We start from the raw sequence: 18,234 nt of genomic DNA on the forward strand, positions 1-18,234 counted from the left end.
TGTGCATAGGTCTTACTCTGTCCTGCCTTCAACAGTCTGGTTGCTGCATTCCACTCTGACCAGGAGCCCCAAAGACTCCTCACCGCCCCCACTGATCCCCTTGTCATGAGTGGGGTTTTCTGGGTGTGTAACCTTTCCTTCAGAACCCCCTCAGGGGCACTGCTCGCTCCTTTTTCCAGTTTTCTCCTCACTTTCCTTCTTTCTTATATGCTACCCCGTTGTGCAGTGATTTTTGTTATTCCCTTAGGTGTCCAAGGTTATTCACTTGTTTTCAGTATATGCTTTGTGAGAATTGTTCTGAAGTATTCTTGATCTAATTGTGAGGAGATGCGATCTTCATGTCCTCCTATCCCACCATCTTGACTCCACCCCCCTGAAATGCTGATCTCATTTCCTTTAAATATATACCTAGAAGTGGGGTTTCTGGATCATATAGTAATTCTATTTTTACTTTTTTGAGGCCCCTTCATACATTTTTCATAGTGGCTATACCAATTGACATTTCTAGTAACAATGTACCAGGGTTCTTTTTCTCTACATCATCACCAAAACTTGTTATCTCCTGTCTTTTTAAGGATAGTCACTCAATATATTTAAGGACATTTCTTATTTTTGTTTTGATTTATTCTTCCCTGATGATCAGTGATGTTGAGTATCTCCTCAGGTAACTTTTTGCCATTTGTATATCTTCTTTGGAAAATGTCTCTTTAGGTCCTCTGCTATTTTTAATTGAATTATTTGTTGTTTTGCTATTAAAGAGTCAATTCCTTATATAACTTGAATATTAACTCCTTGGCAGAGAGTTGGTTTGTGCATGTCTCCTGTTTTGTAGATTTCCTTTTTTATTTTATCAATAATTTCTTTTGCTTTAAAGAATCATTTTTAGTTTGACATAGTCCCACTTTTTTATTTTTGCTTCTTTTGCTTGTACTTTTGCTGTTGTAACCAAAATATTGTCCTAAAGAACAACGTTAAGGAGTTTTTCCTCCTAAGATTTCTTCTAGAAGTTGTATGTTTCATATTTCGTTTAAAACTTTAATACACTTCATAGTTAATTTTTATGAGTGGTATAAGATCTGAGTCCAATTTTATTCTTCTACATGTGATTCTCTAAGTATTTTTATTGGTTTAGATGCTATTGTAAATGAAATAGTTTTCTTTATTTCATATGCTAATATTGTATTTTGAAGCTTTACTGAACTCATTGATTAGTTCTAATAGCTTGTGTGTTTGTGTGGGTGTGTGTAGTCTTTAGGATTTTCTATACATGAGATCATATTGTCTGCTAACAAAATCAATTTGACGTCTTCCTTTCCAATTTGAGTGCCATTTTTTATTGCTTTTCTTCCCCCTGAATACTCTTGCTAAGACTTCCAATGCTATGTTAAATATGAGTGATGAGAACAAGCATACTCCCCTTTTTAGAATAAAAGCTTTTAATATTTGACAATTGAGTATGATGTTAGATGTTGGATTTTCATATGTGGTCTTTGATATATTGAGGTGTGGCCTTCTTTTTTATAACTGACTTGTTGATAGTTTTTATCCTGAAAAGAAGTTGCATTTTGTCAAATGATTTTTATACAACTATTGAGATTATCAGACATATTTAACTTTTATTATATTATTAATGTAGTATATCACTTTTACTAATTTGCATATGTTGGACCATGCTTGCATCCCAGTTATAAAGCCCACTTGATCATGATGATTCCCTTAATGTTCTGTTGAATTTAACTTGCCATTTTCACAGAAGCAGAAAAAATAATTCTAAATTTGTATGGAAGCACAAAAGACCTTGATAGCCAATGCAGTCTTGAGAAAGAAATAAAAGCTGGGGGTATCATGCTCTTTGATTTTAAAATATACTAAAATATACTAAAAATCTACAGCAATGAAAAGAGTATTTTCCTGACAAAAAATAGACAAATAGGTGAGTGAAACAAAATAGAGACTACAGAAATAAACTGATGCACATGCAGTAAATTAGTCTATGAAAAATGAGACAAGAATATACAATGGAAAAAGGGAGCCTTTTCAATAAGTGGTGTTGGGAAAACTGAACAGCGACATATAAAAGAATCAAAGTGTACTGATTTCTCAGAATATGTACACTAATAAACTCAAAATGGACTATAGGCTTAAATGTAAGATCTGAAACCATTAATCTTGACAAAAATGTGTCTTTGACATCAGTCATATCAATAGTATTTTTTGAATATGTCTCCTATGACAAAGAAAGCAAAAGGAAAAACAACTAAAGTAATTACTTTAATCTAAAAATGTTTTTACACAATGAATGAAACTATCAATCAAACAATAATGCCACCTACTGAATGGGGGAATATATTTGCAAGTAGTATGCCTTAATAAGGTGTTAATATACCAAATATACAAAGAGTTTATATAACTCAACATCAAATAAAGCAATCAACCAGAGTTAAAATGGGAAAGTACATGAATAGACATTTTTCTAAAGAAAATATACAGATGGCCAACAGACACATGAAAAGATGGAAAACATTACTGATCATGAGGGAAATGAAAATCAAAATCACAATGAGGTGCCATCTTACAAATTTCGGAATGGACATCATCTAAAAGGTGACAAATAACAAGTATTGGTGAGGTTGTGGAGAAAAGGGAATCTTTGTGTACTGGTGGTGATATTACAATTGGTGCAGCCATGAGAGAAGACAGTATAAAGGTTTGTAAAAAAATTAAAAATATATAGGACTGCTATATGATGCATTAATTTTACTTCTAGATATTTATCCAAAATAACAAAAATGCTGATTTTAGAAGGTATATGTGTTCCAAAGCCAAGATATAGAAACAACCTTAATGATCATCAATAGACAAATGGACAAGGATGATGTGGTATATTTATACAATGAAATATTACTCAGCCATAAAAATAAAAAGTTTCCATTTGTGATAATGTGGATAAATCTAGAAGGTGTTATACTAAATGAAATGTCAGGCCAAAAAGACAAATACCACATAATCTCACTTATATATGCAATTATAAAAACAAAACAAACCAATAAACAAAATAAAGCAAAAATAGACTCATAGATACAGAGAACAAATGTGTGGTAGACAGAAGGGAGAGTTTGTTGGGATTTTGTCATATAGGTGAAGGGAATGAAGTACTACAAACCTCAGTTATTTAATAAATCAGTCATGGGGTTGTAATATATAGCATAAGGCATATGGTCAAAAATATTGTAATAACTTCTTATGAGGACAGGTGGGACAGACTTACTTGTGGTGATCATTTTAATATCATGTGTGTGCAAATGTCAAATTGTTATATAGTACACATGAAACTAACATAATACTATATATCAACTACATCTCAATTTAAATAACTTAAATCCTTGTCATCATGTCACATCACATCTTTTTCTAAAATAATTGTCTAAAATAACTACATTGTTACATCTAAAGAAATTAGTATATCATATTCTATCTAGTCCACATTCCATTTTTTCTAGTTTTTAGACAAACATCATGTATTAGGAAGGATTTGTTTGAATCATAATTCAAGTGAGGTCTCTGCATTTTATTTCACTTTCTGAGTCTCATTTAGCAAGGGACACCCATCCCTTCCCTTCTATCTCTTCATGTTATTGCCCTTTGAATTTTCCTAAAGAGTATTCAACATTCTCGATTTGGTCAGTTACATTTTCACGGTCTCATGTAACAGATTTTTTCAATTTCCTATGTTTTTGAAACTGGTAATTAGAAATGGAAGTTGATTGCTTTCAGGAATCAGGAGTTTTGTTTTGTTTTATCAAGAATACTTCACTGAAGTATTATATATTTTGTGTTACATCACAACAAATGGTCAACAGTGTAAGATTGGCCCACTTTAATGATGCTAAAATAAATTGGTAGGTTCCCCTGCTTGTTGTGTGATGTCTAATTCTTTGCCAACCATTCTTGCAAAGGTTTGTCTTAGCATCCATTGATAAATGTTGTCTGGACCAATATTTCACTAGGGGTTGCAAACTGGTGAGTTTCACCATGTTTCAATACTTATTTATTTAACAAATTCCCCTGGAAACATTTTCAAGATGGATTCTGTGTCCATTTAACATGACCTTATTCATCTTTTAAATTTCATTGTTTTCTGGACCTAATAAACAATAAAGGCTTATTTTGTTTTTTGTTTTTTTTCTCAGACCACAAATCAACTATTTCTTCAAGGAGCCATGGTTCTCTTTATTGGATAATAGAAATTGTCTCAGCCCAGGTTCCCTAGTAAATATATTTTGGTGCAATCTTAAGGCAGCACAAGTAAGGGAAATGGAAAGTGAAGCAAGAAAGAGTGGGATTCAAGATAGGATAATGCTTACTCAGGTTTTTTCTTTATGCTAAGCTTAGTTGGAGACATATCCTTGCCAAATACATCTGTGTGGCCATGTGGGAATCTCCAGAAAGGCTTTATTAAAAAGTCATGCTTTGGGGCATACACAGGAGAGAAAAGGGGGGATTATGAACATCTGAATGGTTCATTCTTTTTTTATTCGCCATTCATCAGTGCTCATCCCTAGCAATTAGTTTTTGCATCATCAAAAACTTTCAGGGGCTAATAATTTGGAAGCTAGAATCTATGTCTCACATTGAGACATTTTATCTGCATACAAAAGTTCTGAGAGGGACTAGAACCCTAGAGACATGCTTCATTGGCTTGGCTTTGAAAGTGGCAACTGAACGGTAGAACCTGATGCCTTAGGTCAGAGTATTGGTTGGGCCCATGCAGTGAAACTGAGTGAGCCTGAAAGGAATTAGTGAACTGGTGGCAACAGGTGGAACAATCATCCCAGGGCCTTGGAGTTAGGTGAGGCTAACTGTGTCAGGAGAGATACACGCAATACGTTTGAGATAGAAGCTGATGATAACTTTAAAACATAATGTTAAACAATGTTTATTTTTTTCAATCTGAAAGATTCATGCTGTAGCCAAAAGGTGGTACTCATAGAAAGCAAAACATAGGCTATGTGAGTTAGGATACTGCTAGAGAACACACATAACTTCCACCACTTTCCGTGAGCTGAGACAGTTTTTTGACCACATTTAAGTTAAAGAGAGGGAAATAAGGTTTAGCTGTATTCCTGGGGAGAGAAGTAAATTGGTTTTGCAGAGTCAGTTTATGTCACATAGATAATATTTAACAGTGGAATATTTCTAAAGTATTGTAGCAATCGTCTTTTAAGTAGTTATTATTTCTTTTTAGAGGTTAATCTGCAGTGTGTCACAGAATTCACAGATGTTTGGCCAGATGTAGGATTTTTCTGGTAACTTTCATGGATTTAATTCAAAATTAGAAAAGAGTGAAGCAATAAAGATAGGAAATTGGATATCTCAGAATATTCATGTCATGCTACACCTGAGTCACATGTTGATAAAATTTAGGTTGCTAATTCCTTTTATATACTTTAACATTCAGGTCAAGAGGATATTGTTACTTTTCTATAATGTTGAAATGGCAACATAGCAATAATTAATTTGCTTATTAAAACTGAAGTTTAATTTTTATATGGTGAGAGCTATCACCTATTAAGTGAATTTTACTTTGATCCATTTAATGTATTTCAATATAAAAATTTATTCTTGCATATTTATGAATCACTACATATTTTATAAAGATATGATCCAGTTACTGTTACATAAGTTTGTTATGTTACAAATTTATGTTATTGTTACTGTTACATAAATATTGGAAAACAAAGTAGAACACACCATGTGGCAAAAAAAATGTATTTCTTTCTGAGAACAAAAATTTCTTTTATTAAAAGAAATAAGATGTAGTGCTGTATGCATCTTATTCTGTCATATCAGAATGTAAGAAATGTCTGTGACTCTTCCTCTCAATGATGTTAAAATCAGTGGGTTCAGATGATGGCAGCCTGATACTCCCACTGAAATGTTCTTCATCAGCAATTTACATAGTAGTTTTAACATCTGCTAATGAGTAAAGTATTTATTCTTTTTTAATTTTATCACTCCTTTTGGATTTATTAACTGTGATTATTTTATAAAGTAGAGTTATGTTTCATGAATTATTTGATTGTCCCAAAACAGTCCATACAAGAGAAGCAAAAGATTATTTCACTTTTTGTATTTTATAGCAATTCTCAGAATGGTGAATCTTGAATCCAGCAAAGATAATCAATGATTTTGCATATATTAGTGTGAAATAATAAATTTTTAAATATTATACATGTTTCAATCCACTGCTGTCTTTGTTCTTAATGAGTTCAAGTTACCCTCTCTTTTCTAATGGAATGTGATTGTCTCCACTTAAATGATAGTCTCTATTGCAATAAGGAGTCCCAGTCTCATCTTGTACACATTCTACTGAGCCCTTAAGTCAGCTATTTTTCCAAGAAAGTTTCTTTTAATGGTGAACAGAATTTGGAGACCACAAGTTGTGCATTTTTTATTCATTATTTATATTATTTGTCCATTACAGGTGTTCATTGTTCTTGCAAACCTTTATAGTGAACAAAGATAATAAGCAGGTCATTTTAAAGAAAAATGTTAAATAAACTGTGAATTCATACTGATATTCCTAAGTCAAAAATTACAGGTTTTATTTTATGTATGTATTTCTACTCTCATTCTGAAAGTATAATCTTTTAATAATTTTAACATTAAATGTATATATTGGCTAGTTCAAAAACAATTATACTAATTATGTTACTTACAAGAAGACCAATGAATGTAAATTAAGATTTGTGTGTGTGTGTTTTGTCCTTGTATATATCTTGTTAGAGACATGACATGGGACATGATGATCCTATACTGTTTAAATACTGATTGAAATACTTATCTGTGTAGTTGTAATTCTACAAAGAAAAATTTTTAAGTTTTTAATCATTGAATTGATATATAATTAGTTTAATTATTTTCCATTTATTCTTATATTTTGAAGTTTACTTTGTTTTTTCCTTTTTGTTTGATTTTTAAATTAATGTAAAACATTTGTATAGTTCCAAACTTAAAACTATGAAATAAATACATTGAGAAAGTGCTTACTTGTATATTTGTGCCCATATCCCATTCTCCCCTTCCTTAGAAAGTAACAATTTTTATTAATTTTTAGTTCATTCTTCCATTATTTCTTTTAGAGACTATTAGCAAATATATGTTTGTATTTTTTCCACTTCTTCCAGAACAGAGAGCCTATGTTCATCATTCTGCGCCTTGTTTATTCACCTAAAATTGCATATTTTTGTAGTCTATTTTAAAAATAGATCCCTAGACATGAGATTGCTAGGTCAAAGGGTAAATCCATATAAAATTTTACTAGTTATTGCCAGATTCCCTTCAATAGAACTGTATCATTCTGTGTTTGATAAGATTTTGAAAATAAGCATTCCCTTGTCTCTGACCTACTGAATCAGTCTCTAGAATTTGAGTTCCCAGGTGATTTGGATAACTGCTCAGGCTTTTGGAAGCTTGTTCTAAACAAAGTTTAAAGTTGAGCGTGGAACTTAATCCAATCAATTACTCACTTGATATGTGCTAGGTATTATATTGGACCCTAGTGAGAGAAATCCAAAAATGAGCATAATTTAGTCTCCCTTGGACGATTTCATAACCTAGTCAGTGGAGAAGGAATATTTACATACAAATCATTGAACATCATGTAATTATTGGTAAAATAGAGACGTATAGTGGTACTAAGGAAGCAAAAAAGAGGGAGCGTAAAAGCTCTCTATGAGAATTGTGCCTGGTATAGATTTGGATATGCTGCTGCTTAGTTGCTTCAGTTCTGTCCCGTTCTGTAATCCTGTGGACTGCAACCCACCAGGCTCCTCTGTCCATGAGATTCTCTAGGCAAGAGTATTGGAGTGGGTTGCCATGCCCTTCTCCAGGGGATCTTCCCAATCCAGGGATTGAACCTGGGTCTCTTGCATTGCAGGCAGATTCTTTACTGTTGAACTTTACTGTTGAATGAAGCCCAGGTTGGGATATAATGCTCTTTAAAAAAGCAGAAATGTGTATTTAACAAACTCTTTACAAAATGCATTTAATGAAGTCTTCTTCTTGAGAAGAAATAAATCAAGAGTTTAAGTCTGAGTTTATCTCATTTGTACTTCTTCTTCTCTTGGTTTATTCTTTGACATAGCTTCCAGTTTTCAAGTTGGAACTATTAAGGACCTCTATAAAGATTTTTCAGTTTAAGATAATCATAGCATGCAAAGTCCTAACATAATGATATTTTCACTGTGAAAGCACCACCATAATAATGACCATAGTGTGGTCTGCATAAAATAAATAATGTTATTCATGTAGCTGACAGGAGAGAAGATAAAAGTCAATAAAAAGAGAATTATTTATTAAAAAGATCTAATGTTACAAGAACAGTACACAGAACTATTATCTGACTGTGCCTTCCACATGGTATATACCATTATATATAGTATATATACAGATTGTATACAATATATTTAATGGTTTGACATGGGGTCCACAGTACCTTCATTTGGGTATGCAAAACATTCATGAAAATTTTAATAATGGGGAGTCTTTTTTATTCATAGTTCAACTGACATTATACAAAAATACAGTCTCTTTAGTAATTTAAGACTGCGTGGTTACTATCCCATCCAAGAAAAAGCTCACTGAGTATAATGTACCTTGATAAGCAATGATGTTCTGCTTTCTACAAAGTAACAGTATGTAATACATAAACACATAAACATTTTAAACCTGTTTTTTAATAGCTTCATGATGCAAAATACATATTCTGTGAACATTGAGTGAAACCATTCCATATCACTGATTTCTTTAATACTTCAGATATTCTACATTTAAGTATTCTGTCAGATATACACCATCTATCAGCTCATCAGAAATGTTGGTTAGATTGAATTTTCCGTTTACTGACATTATATTTCATTGGGCTTTGCTTTATAACTCAGTTCTCAAAGTCCACTGTCTCATTTGAAACACCATGGAAAATGAAGAAAATGATCTGATTTATCAAATATGAAGTAAAAGTTATTGCCCATTCTTTAATATTTTTGCTGCATTTTTTGGATGTACAATCTGCTTCTGCAAAGCTATGTCATACTTGAGAGACCTCCTATTTGCCTGCTAAACAATTAGCATTCTCTCCATATGCAAAGTCCAGTCTCTCCCGCTTCAAAGGAGGTGCTCAAGGAAGGCCACTTGGTTGTCCTTTTTCACAGGCTTTGATATCTACCATCTGTGGTAACATACTACAATAATCTATTAACCAAAAGAGTCTTCTTAATCACTCCTTGTTTGTTTAGGGGTATTTTGGAAATAATTCCCCTCAGAGAGAGGGAGTAACCAATACAAGAGTGGTCCGGTGTCTCTGAAACCAGTCTCTGAGGATGTTCAGAACAGAAAGTCTAATCTTTCTTCTGATTCCATAAGGATTAACCTCTAAAGCTAGCAATTTGAGCTCAATACTGCTTCATTTTGCTCACTATTAAAAATGTGAGCATTAACAGGTTTAGAATTTACAAAGAAAGAGAAAGGAATCAACCTTTTGTTATCATATTAACAACACCTGTAAAGTGGTAGTTTCTCCAGGCTATTGTTTTGGCGTAAGACTTTGCAATAACTATCCCTTCAAGCATCTCCTTGGGTCTAATGTGAACTCTGGCTATTTTCGTATTTGTTAGAATGTCTGTAAGAAATTATCACATGTAACACTTTCACCTCACTTTCCAACAACTACCAAAGATCACTTATGTTCAAGTTGATCCTCAAATAGTAAATGGGTATAACCTCTCAAGCGGTAGATGGCTGGAAGAAATAGCTGGGCCCCTGCACTGAGGTCATGTTTCCACACACAGCTTAGTTAAAAAAAATCAATTTATCCAAGAGGTCCTCTATTTTAATAGTCAGTAAGATTTTATTAATGGCTTGTAATGCATGAAATTGTTTTTAAAAAGTCAACATTTGTTATGCTTCACCATTTTAATCCATAGACTATCTGTATGTAAAACTACTTGTAGAACAAAGTTTCATTGTCCTTAAGTTATTTGCAGTTAGAAGAAAACCTTGGGCCTAATTCAACACCTTTTTTGGCAATAGGTGGGGAAATGGAAAGCTGTCTTTTACTCATTTTCAAATTAGCACCCTTGGCAGCATGTCAGTATCTGCAGCCTTTAGTGATCATCTATACATGTATATATAGCGACTTTAAATTATCTTTTGTTATTAAAAATAAACATTTATTATATTTTCAGCTAGATAACATAGTACTTGATGAAAACAATAGCACTTCAGTTCATTTGGACTCACTTTCTATTTACCTTACACTAATATAAATGGCTTACTCCCTACCCTAATAACTGGCTCTAGGGATGCATATAGAATAGCATTTGACAAATTTTGCTATTTCATAATGCAATCATTCAATATTTTTGTGGGAAAATTTTTGTGTACTATCCTATAATTGACCACACAATTGAAGTATTTTTTCATATTTCCTGCTGGCTTGTCGATTGGTATAGTCAGATGAAGGAAAAATTAAAAACAGTAGACTTGGAGTATTAAGTGAATTTTTCATTCTGTTTTGTATTTGTGTTTGAAACAGATCTGCTAGAGACCACTTACTTAACAAATGGATGGCACACACTCAGGGTCATCAGATATAAAATCAAATTCCAACATACTAAAAAAGTAAAGAATACATTTGACAGAAATTACTTTTATTTACAAAAATTCATTACATACAATCTGCATATTTTTATTGGACCAAGAACTGTCCTATCCATTTACAAAAAAAAAAAAAAAAAAAAAAAAACCTGATGGATAAGTAATATCCCCTCAATCTCCTATAAGTGCACCATGTATAGTTCCAAGTTTTTAACGCTCATCTCAAGGTCCTGAGTTTCCAGTTACATTACTACTCTATTCACTGTAGTTATCAAGCTAAAGCAAAGAAAATCAAATTAAGTCTGAAGTTTTCACCAAGGGGTTGAAGGAATCATCAATGCCAAAAGCAACGTTACTGATGAGGACATGGAGAGAGTGTGGAGGGCTGACTGAGCACTGGTGATTTTCCCACCTGTGAAAAGGAGAAGCATTAAATGGATAGAATTATTTTGGCACTGTCTGAGCTAGGATAAACTCATTTTTTAGGTATGTTAAGACAAATGAATGCAACATCAATCCTGTTTCTGATGAGAACATTCCTTGTGTTTAGGAAACAAGAGGTTGTCTGGGGTTCTCAAAAGATATGCTGAGGGCAGAAGTGTATATGGAATAGTGTGTTTAAAAGGCCATGTCACATTGAACAAATATATCTAATCAAATATATATAAAACATCAATCAAGTATATCTAAAACAAATATATCTAAGTGTGACTTTCAACAATGAGACACTGATGGAAAACATCCCAAATTCCAGGTATGAGAATAAAATAATTTCTATAGTGCAAAATTCAGGAAATGGAATAAAAATAATTAGCAAAAGTTTGTGGCAACTAGAATTCATAATTCAATAAAATAAATTTTTAAATTTAATCATAAGATATTATTTATGTGTGGATCTTTAATTGATTTTACAATGAGCAGGCTTAAATTCTGGATTTGTTTGAATTGAGATTCTCACATCAAACTCGGCAAAGAAGAGGCATCTTTTATTACTCTGGCCAGGGCTTCCCAGGTGGCGCCACTGAGAAAGAACATTTCTGCCAATGCAGGAGACATAAGAGATGCTGGTTTGATCCCTGGGTTGGGAAGATCCCCTGGAGGAAGAAATGACAACATCTTCCAGTATTCTTGCCTGGAGAATCTCATGGACAAAGGAGGCTGGCAGTCTACATTCCATAGGGTTGCAAAGATTTGTACATGACTTCTTGAGACAGAAGCATTGTATGTAGTTAATGTATTGGGGTGTCTGCTTGACTAAACTCACTAATTTGGATGGATTTTTTGTGAAGTAGTCTTGATAGCTCCATAAATTCACAAACTAAGTATCATTCTTAGATTTTCTGTAATGGTTATTCAAGCCAGAAGTCTTGGGACATATCATCATCATGATTGATTTCTAATGAATGCTTACTATATGCCAAGTACTGTACTAAGCCCTTTATACAGACTATCTTATTTGATCTTCACAACATTCCTATGTAGTATGTGCTATTGTTTATCCCAGTGTTGCAGATGATACTGGGGCTCTGAAAGATGATAGAAACTTGTTTAAAGTTATTGAGTTAGGGATTAGGGGAAAGAGGGGCTTTTATGTGTTATCTCCATTAAAACAATGATTGGCCTTAATTAAAACTATAATGATAGATTAATAATAAAATGTACCAACCAATTTTTGGAGTCATCCTTCTGTCAAGCTATCCTCTCTGGCCAGATAGAGTGTAACAGAATTCTGGGTGTGATTTTTGTTACAGGATAGACTCTTTATTTTCCAGACATATTTAAGAACTGAAGAAACCTGTGCTTTGTAAGCCACACATACATACACACAAAGCAGCAAATCTTCTTTCCTTTGAAAATTTTTACAGCTAAGGTGCTAATAAAATCTATTAATCAACATATTGGAGAATGTTACATATATTTCAACTTGTACAAAATGGGGTCATTGTGAAGTGCATGGCCACATGTGAGCTATAAGAAAGGTTTGATGGCAAAGCCTCACTGGAGTGTGCATGCATAATAAATAAAAACTATGAAAGCATTCTTTCCATTTATATGAGAGTGGCTGCATCCTTGTTAAATCAACTTACATGACACTTGTGCAAAAAATCTCCTCCCTTTCAGAATGTTAAGTAGGGTCTATATCTCAAATTCCACATAGAATCCATGAAAGCAAAACATGCTATTTCAGCATAGCAAAGCACAAGCAACAAAAAAACATTGAGTCAATTTCTAGTCTCAGATATAAAACTAATTAACTATTTCCCTTGAGCAGGTCATTTAGCTTCTTATGCTTTTGGGTTTTAGAAAAGAGATAAGACTGAAACCTATTGTTGCTCCTGTTTTATGGGTCTAAGACAATACCAGGAGATTGCACGTTATTAAAGCTCAGGAAATGGGTTGACTGGACAAAGTCTTATCAACTGAAACCTAAACGTTGATAATTTTACTTGAGAATGATTGCTCAATAAATAATGCTCACGTGCTGTGCTGTGGTTTGTCACTCAGTCATGTCTGACTGTTTGCGGCCCCATGGACTGTAGCCTGTCAGGCTTCTCTGTCCATGGGATTCTCCAGGCAAGAATATTGGAGTGGGTTGCCATGCCTTTCTCCAGGGGATCTTCCTGACCCAGGGATCAAATCCAGGTGTCCCTCATTGCAGGCGGAACCGAGGTCTGCTGCATTGTGGGTGGATCCTTTATGTCTGAGTCACCACAGAAACCCAAATAATAATGCTCATAATTACCCATTAATTAAATGTACATTAAGCATTTTTTATTTAAGGCTTTCATAAAAATTGCCTAATAGTTTTTCAAAGAGAGATTTATGTCTTTACTGTGATCTTTTGCTTTTTCTTTTCACAAGCTCAATGAAATGGTTACTTTCTTCTGAATTTGTAAAATCTCCCTTCTTTTAATCAGTTTTTGTCTTGCTGATATAATAATGGTGGCAGTGGGTGTTAATTCCAGTTCTTCCTCTTAGTATTAATAAGAGTAGTAATAAGAGTATTAATTATAGTATTAATAATAGTATTAATTATAGTATGATCTTAGGCAAATTACTTAAATTTTCTCCATAAAACAAAAAAATGCCACCTACCTCATAGATTGTTAAGAAAATTAAATAAGTTGTTAAGCATTTATGATTGTATCAGACTTATAGCAGGGCTCACTAAAGGATAGAAATTATTAATATTGCTGATAATAATAATGATGTTCAAATAAGTTCTAGCAATCTAGTATACAGCATCATGATTGCAATTAATAAAATGTAATATATATTTGAAGGTTGCTAAGAATGTAAATTCAAACTGTTCTCACCACAAGTAAGAATTAGCAATTATATGGTCTGATGGAGGTATTAGCTATGTTTTTGCAATATATTTGCATACAGATCTATAATATATAAGTGTATCATATCCACTTTTGTACACCTTAAATTTATACAATGTTAAATTTCAATTATATTTCAAAATAAAGCTGGAAAAAGAAAAAATGCAATGAACTTTAAAATTTATTTTGAAATCAATAAACCTAATAATATTTTAATTTTAAAAAACATTCCCTTTAAAATTTCCTGCCCCTCACTGTCCATTATCTAATGATAAAAGCAGTCACTACAATAGAGAAAGAGATATATTAAGCTACAGCAACAGTGAAAGGCAAAGGAGAAAGGGAAAGATAATCCAACTGAATGAAGAGTTCCAGAGAATAACAAGGAGAGAGAAGAAAGCCTTTTAAAAGGAACAGTGCAAAGAAATAGAGGAAAACAATAGAATGGGAAAGACTAGAGATCTCTTCAAGAAAATCTGAGATACCAAGGGAATATTTCATGCAAAGATGGGCACAAAAAGGAATAGAAATGTTAAGGACATAATGGGAGCAGAAGTGATTAAGAAGAGTTGGCAAGAATACACAGAAGAACTATACAAAAAAGGTCTTGATGACACTGATAACCACAAAGGTGTGGTCACTCATTTAGAGCCAGACATCCTGGAATGTGAAGTCAAGTGGGCCCTAGGAAGCATCACTACAAACAAAGCTAGTGGAGGTGATGGAATTCCAGATGAGCTATTTCAAATCCTGAAAGATGATGCTTTGAAAGTGCTGCAATCAATATGCCAGCAAATTTGGAAAACTCAGCAATGGCCACAGGACTGGAAAAGGTCAGTTTTCATTCCAATCCCAAAGAATGCTCAAATTACCACACAATTGCACTCATCTCACACACTAGCAAAGTAATGCTCAAAATTCTCCAAGCCAGGATTCAGCAATACGTGAACCGTGAACTTCCAGACGTTTAAGCTGGTTTTAGAAAAGGCAGAGGAACCAGAGATCAAATTGCCAACATCTGCTGGATCATAGAAAAAGCAAGAAAATTCCAGAGAAACATCTACTTCTGTTTCACTGACTACACGAAAACCTTTGACTGTGTGGATCACAACAAACTTTGGAAAATTCTTAAAGAGATGAGAATACCAGACCATCTTACCTGCCTTCTGATAAATGTGTATGTGAGTCAAGAAGCAACAGTTAGAACTGGACATGGGACAATGGACTGGTTCAAAATTGGGAAAGAGTACATCAAGGCTATATATTTTCACCCTGCTTATTTAACTTATATGCAGACTATATCATGTGAAATGCCATGGTGGATGAAGCAGAAGCTGGAATCAAGACTGCTGGGAGAAATATCAACAATCTTGCATATGAAGATGATACCACTGTAATGGCAGAAAGTGAAGAGGAACTAAAGAGTCCCTTGAAGAAGGTGAAAAGGGATAGTGAAAAAGCTGGCTTAAAACTAAACATTCGAAACACTAAGATCATGGTATCTGGTCCCATCACCTCATGGCAGATAGGATGGGGAAACAATGGAAACAGTGACAGACTTTATTTTCTTGGGCTCCAAAATCACTGCAGGTGGTGACTGCAGCCATGAAATTAAAAGATGCTTGCTCTTTGGAAGAAAAGCTATGACAAACTTAGTATATTAAAAATCAAAGACATCACTTTCCCAACAAAGGTCCGTCTAGTCAAAGCTCTGATTTTTCCAGTAGGCATGTATGGATATAAGCATGGGACCATAAAAAAGGCTGAACGCCAAAGAACTGCATTTGAACTGTGGTGCTGAAGAAGACTCTTGGGAGTCCCTTGGACAGCAAAGAGATCCAACCAGTCAATCCTGGAAAGGAAATCAACCCTGAACATTCGTTGGAAGGACTGATGCTGAAGCTCCAATACTTTGGCTACCTGATGTAAAGTGCCCGCTCATTGGAAAATCCCCTGATGCTGGGAAAGGTTGAAGGCAAGAGGAGAAAGGGATGACAATGGATGAGATGGTTGGCTGGCTCAATAGACATGAGTTTGAGCAAACTTAGGGAGATGGACAGGGAAGGACAGGGTTGCCTGGCATACTACAGTACATGAGATTGCAGAGTTGGACATGACTTTACAACTGAACAAGAGCAAAACTGGTTTAAAAGCAGTATTGCAAAGCCCACATGGCCAGCAGGGTACTTCTTGTGGTCAGGGAAGACTGGAGAATTTCACAAATAAAGGTATCTTAATGAGAATGTTAACTCCTTCCAAGATGTGTGGAAATTTCACAGTTGTGGGTGGGCCACCATTGTTTGTATTAATCAGAGGATCATATAGTAATCTGGCTTCCCAGGTGGCTCAGTGGTAAAGAATCTGCTTGCCATTGCAGCAGATGCAGGAGATTTGGATTTGATCCCTGGATTGGGAAGATCCCTTGGAGAAGGAAAGGGCAACCAAGTCTGCTATTCTTGCCTGAAAAATCCCATGGACAGAGGAGCCTGGCAGGCTACAGTCCATGGGGTGGCAAAGACTTAGAAACAAATGAGCAGGGAAGCATGCTCACATATAACAATCAGAGGATAAGAGTAGAGAACCTGCAAAGTCTCTGAACCATGCAACCCATCATGTTAATTTTGATGAGATTCGCATCATGTTAATGTTAGTGGTTATCAAATTAAGCCTACTGTGTCAAAACTTACCTGAATATGATGGGACCCTGATTTGGGAACTAGCGGTTCCATCCCCTCCTTCACCATATGCTCGAACTTCAATAATATAGACTCCAGCATCTGGGAGTGGGACTACTGCTTGAGGTTTCTGCGTTTCAATAACTTGACTGTTGCTGTGACCCTCTTGCCTATAAAAAACCTGGAAATGATGACAGAGTTTTAGTCATCTGATATTCGATCAGGGATTCCAAAAGTTTATTGACTGTCTCCTGTATACAACACTCTGAGCTAAGTAGAGGGAGCTTATGGCTTAGGCAGATATGCAAACCAATGCCATGTATATGTTATATGCAGCAATGGAAGTGTACACAAGAGGCTATGGGAATGCAGCAGAGAGTTTAATTCCCTCTGGTGGTTTACGGAAGGCTCCTAAGCAACTAAACCACCACCTAAGAGAAGGCGGTGCTGAGCTAAATATTTAAAGATAAGTAGAGCTCACCAGTTGGAGAAGGAGAGCAGAAAAATTTTACAGAGATAAGAGAAGGTGAAAAATACATCTAAGTAATAACAAAGCAATAGCATTAGAAGACAACTGAGAATAGTGAGAAATTGAAGCCACAGAAGTAGGAAGTAAAGGGGCAGATCATTGAAAATGTGTTATTCCTGGTTAATGAAGTGAATAGTATCCTGAGGGAGTACTCAAAATTGTCATCTTCAAATCATTTGAAAAGAGTAATCAAAATTTGTTAAATATATCCATAATAAAACCTTAACAATGTAGAAGATGGCTGAAAAGTTAAAAATAAAAAAGAGTATTTTTAGTTTTACTTTTGCATTTACTTTTTTGGTGAATTGGCATTTGGATATATTGGGTAGCCAAGTTAAGGCTTTTTTCTTTTTAAAAACATATTTCCTTAATTTATTTGGCAGCTCTCACTCTTAGTTGTGGCATGTAGGATCTAGTTCCTTGAATAGGAAGGTGAACTTAGGTCCCCTGCATTGGGACCGTAGAGTCTTAGCCACTGTATAACAAGGAAGTCCCAAGTTAGGGATATTTTTTGGACATTTGTTCATGGTACTAGAATTGAACATATATTTATGGTTAATAGAGTTTTAGAACTACAGAGTAGGACACAGAATTAGCTTGTGTTTACAGGTCAGTAATCTAAGGTTGTAGAGATTACACAATTTATACAAGATTATATGGCTAGTTGTGGAGGTAACTGCATTAGAAGATTAGTAATCTGATGATCAGTTCAGAGGTGTCTCACTGTATTATACTGTTTCTACTCATTTGCCCCCAATAAACTTATGTGTGTGTCTGTGAGTAATAGGCAAGTAGCAGCAATGAAGATTTTAAATGCATTTTTTATTCAGTTTCATTGTTTTTGTGGTTTTTCATAATTGTTAGTATTTTGATTTCTTTGTATAATGATGAGAACAATGATTTTGTAGTCATACAGACCTGTATTCAAAACAGTCTCCTACAAAATAAAACAAAAAACAATTTCCTAAACATTTCAGTCTGAGCAAATTTGGGCAAGTTAGTAACCTTTCTAAATTTCAAGTGCCTATACTATAAAGAAAAACAC

The 18,234-nt window shown here is 34.3% G+C and overlaps 1 protein-coding gene across 1 annotated transcript in view; it reads right to left on the bottom strand.

The window, feature by feature from the left end:
• Positions 1–8,329: 8,329 nt before the first annotated feature.
• Positions 8,330–18,234, bottom strand: part of CNTN5 (contactin 5) — a 1,555,907-nt gene continuing 1,546,002 nt past the window's right edge. Inside the window, exons 24-25 of the mRNA XM_043481782.1 lie at positions 16,673–16,841; positions 8,330–11,068 (exon numbers count right to left, since the gene is read on the bottom strand). Coding sequence (XP_043337717.1) covers positions 10,968–11,068; positions 16,673–16,841 — 270 coding nt within the window. The 3' untranslated portion in view covers positions 8,330–10,967. The remainder of the gene's footprint in view (positions 11,069–16,672; positions 16,842–18,234) is intronic.

The sequence above is a fragment of the Cervus canadensis genome, chromosome 11, assembly GCF_019320065.1.
Source record: "Cervus canadensis isolate Bull #8, Minnesota chromosome 11, ASM1932006v1, whole genome shotgun sequence".
In the NCBI taxonomy this organism is placed as follows: Eukaryota; Metazoa; Chordata; class Mammalia; order Artiodactyla; family Cervidae; genus Cervus; species Cervus canadensis.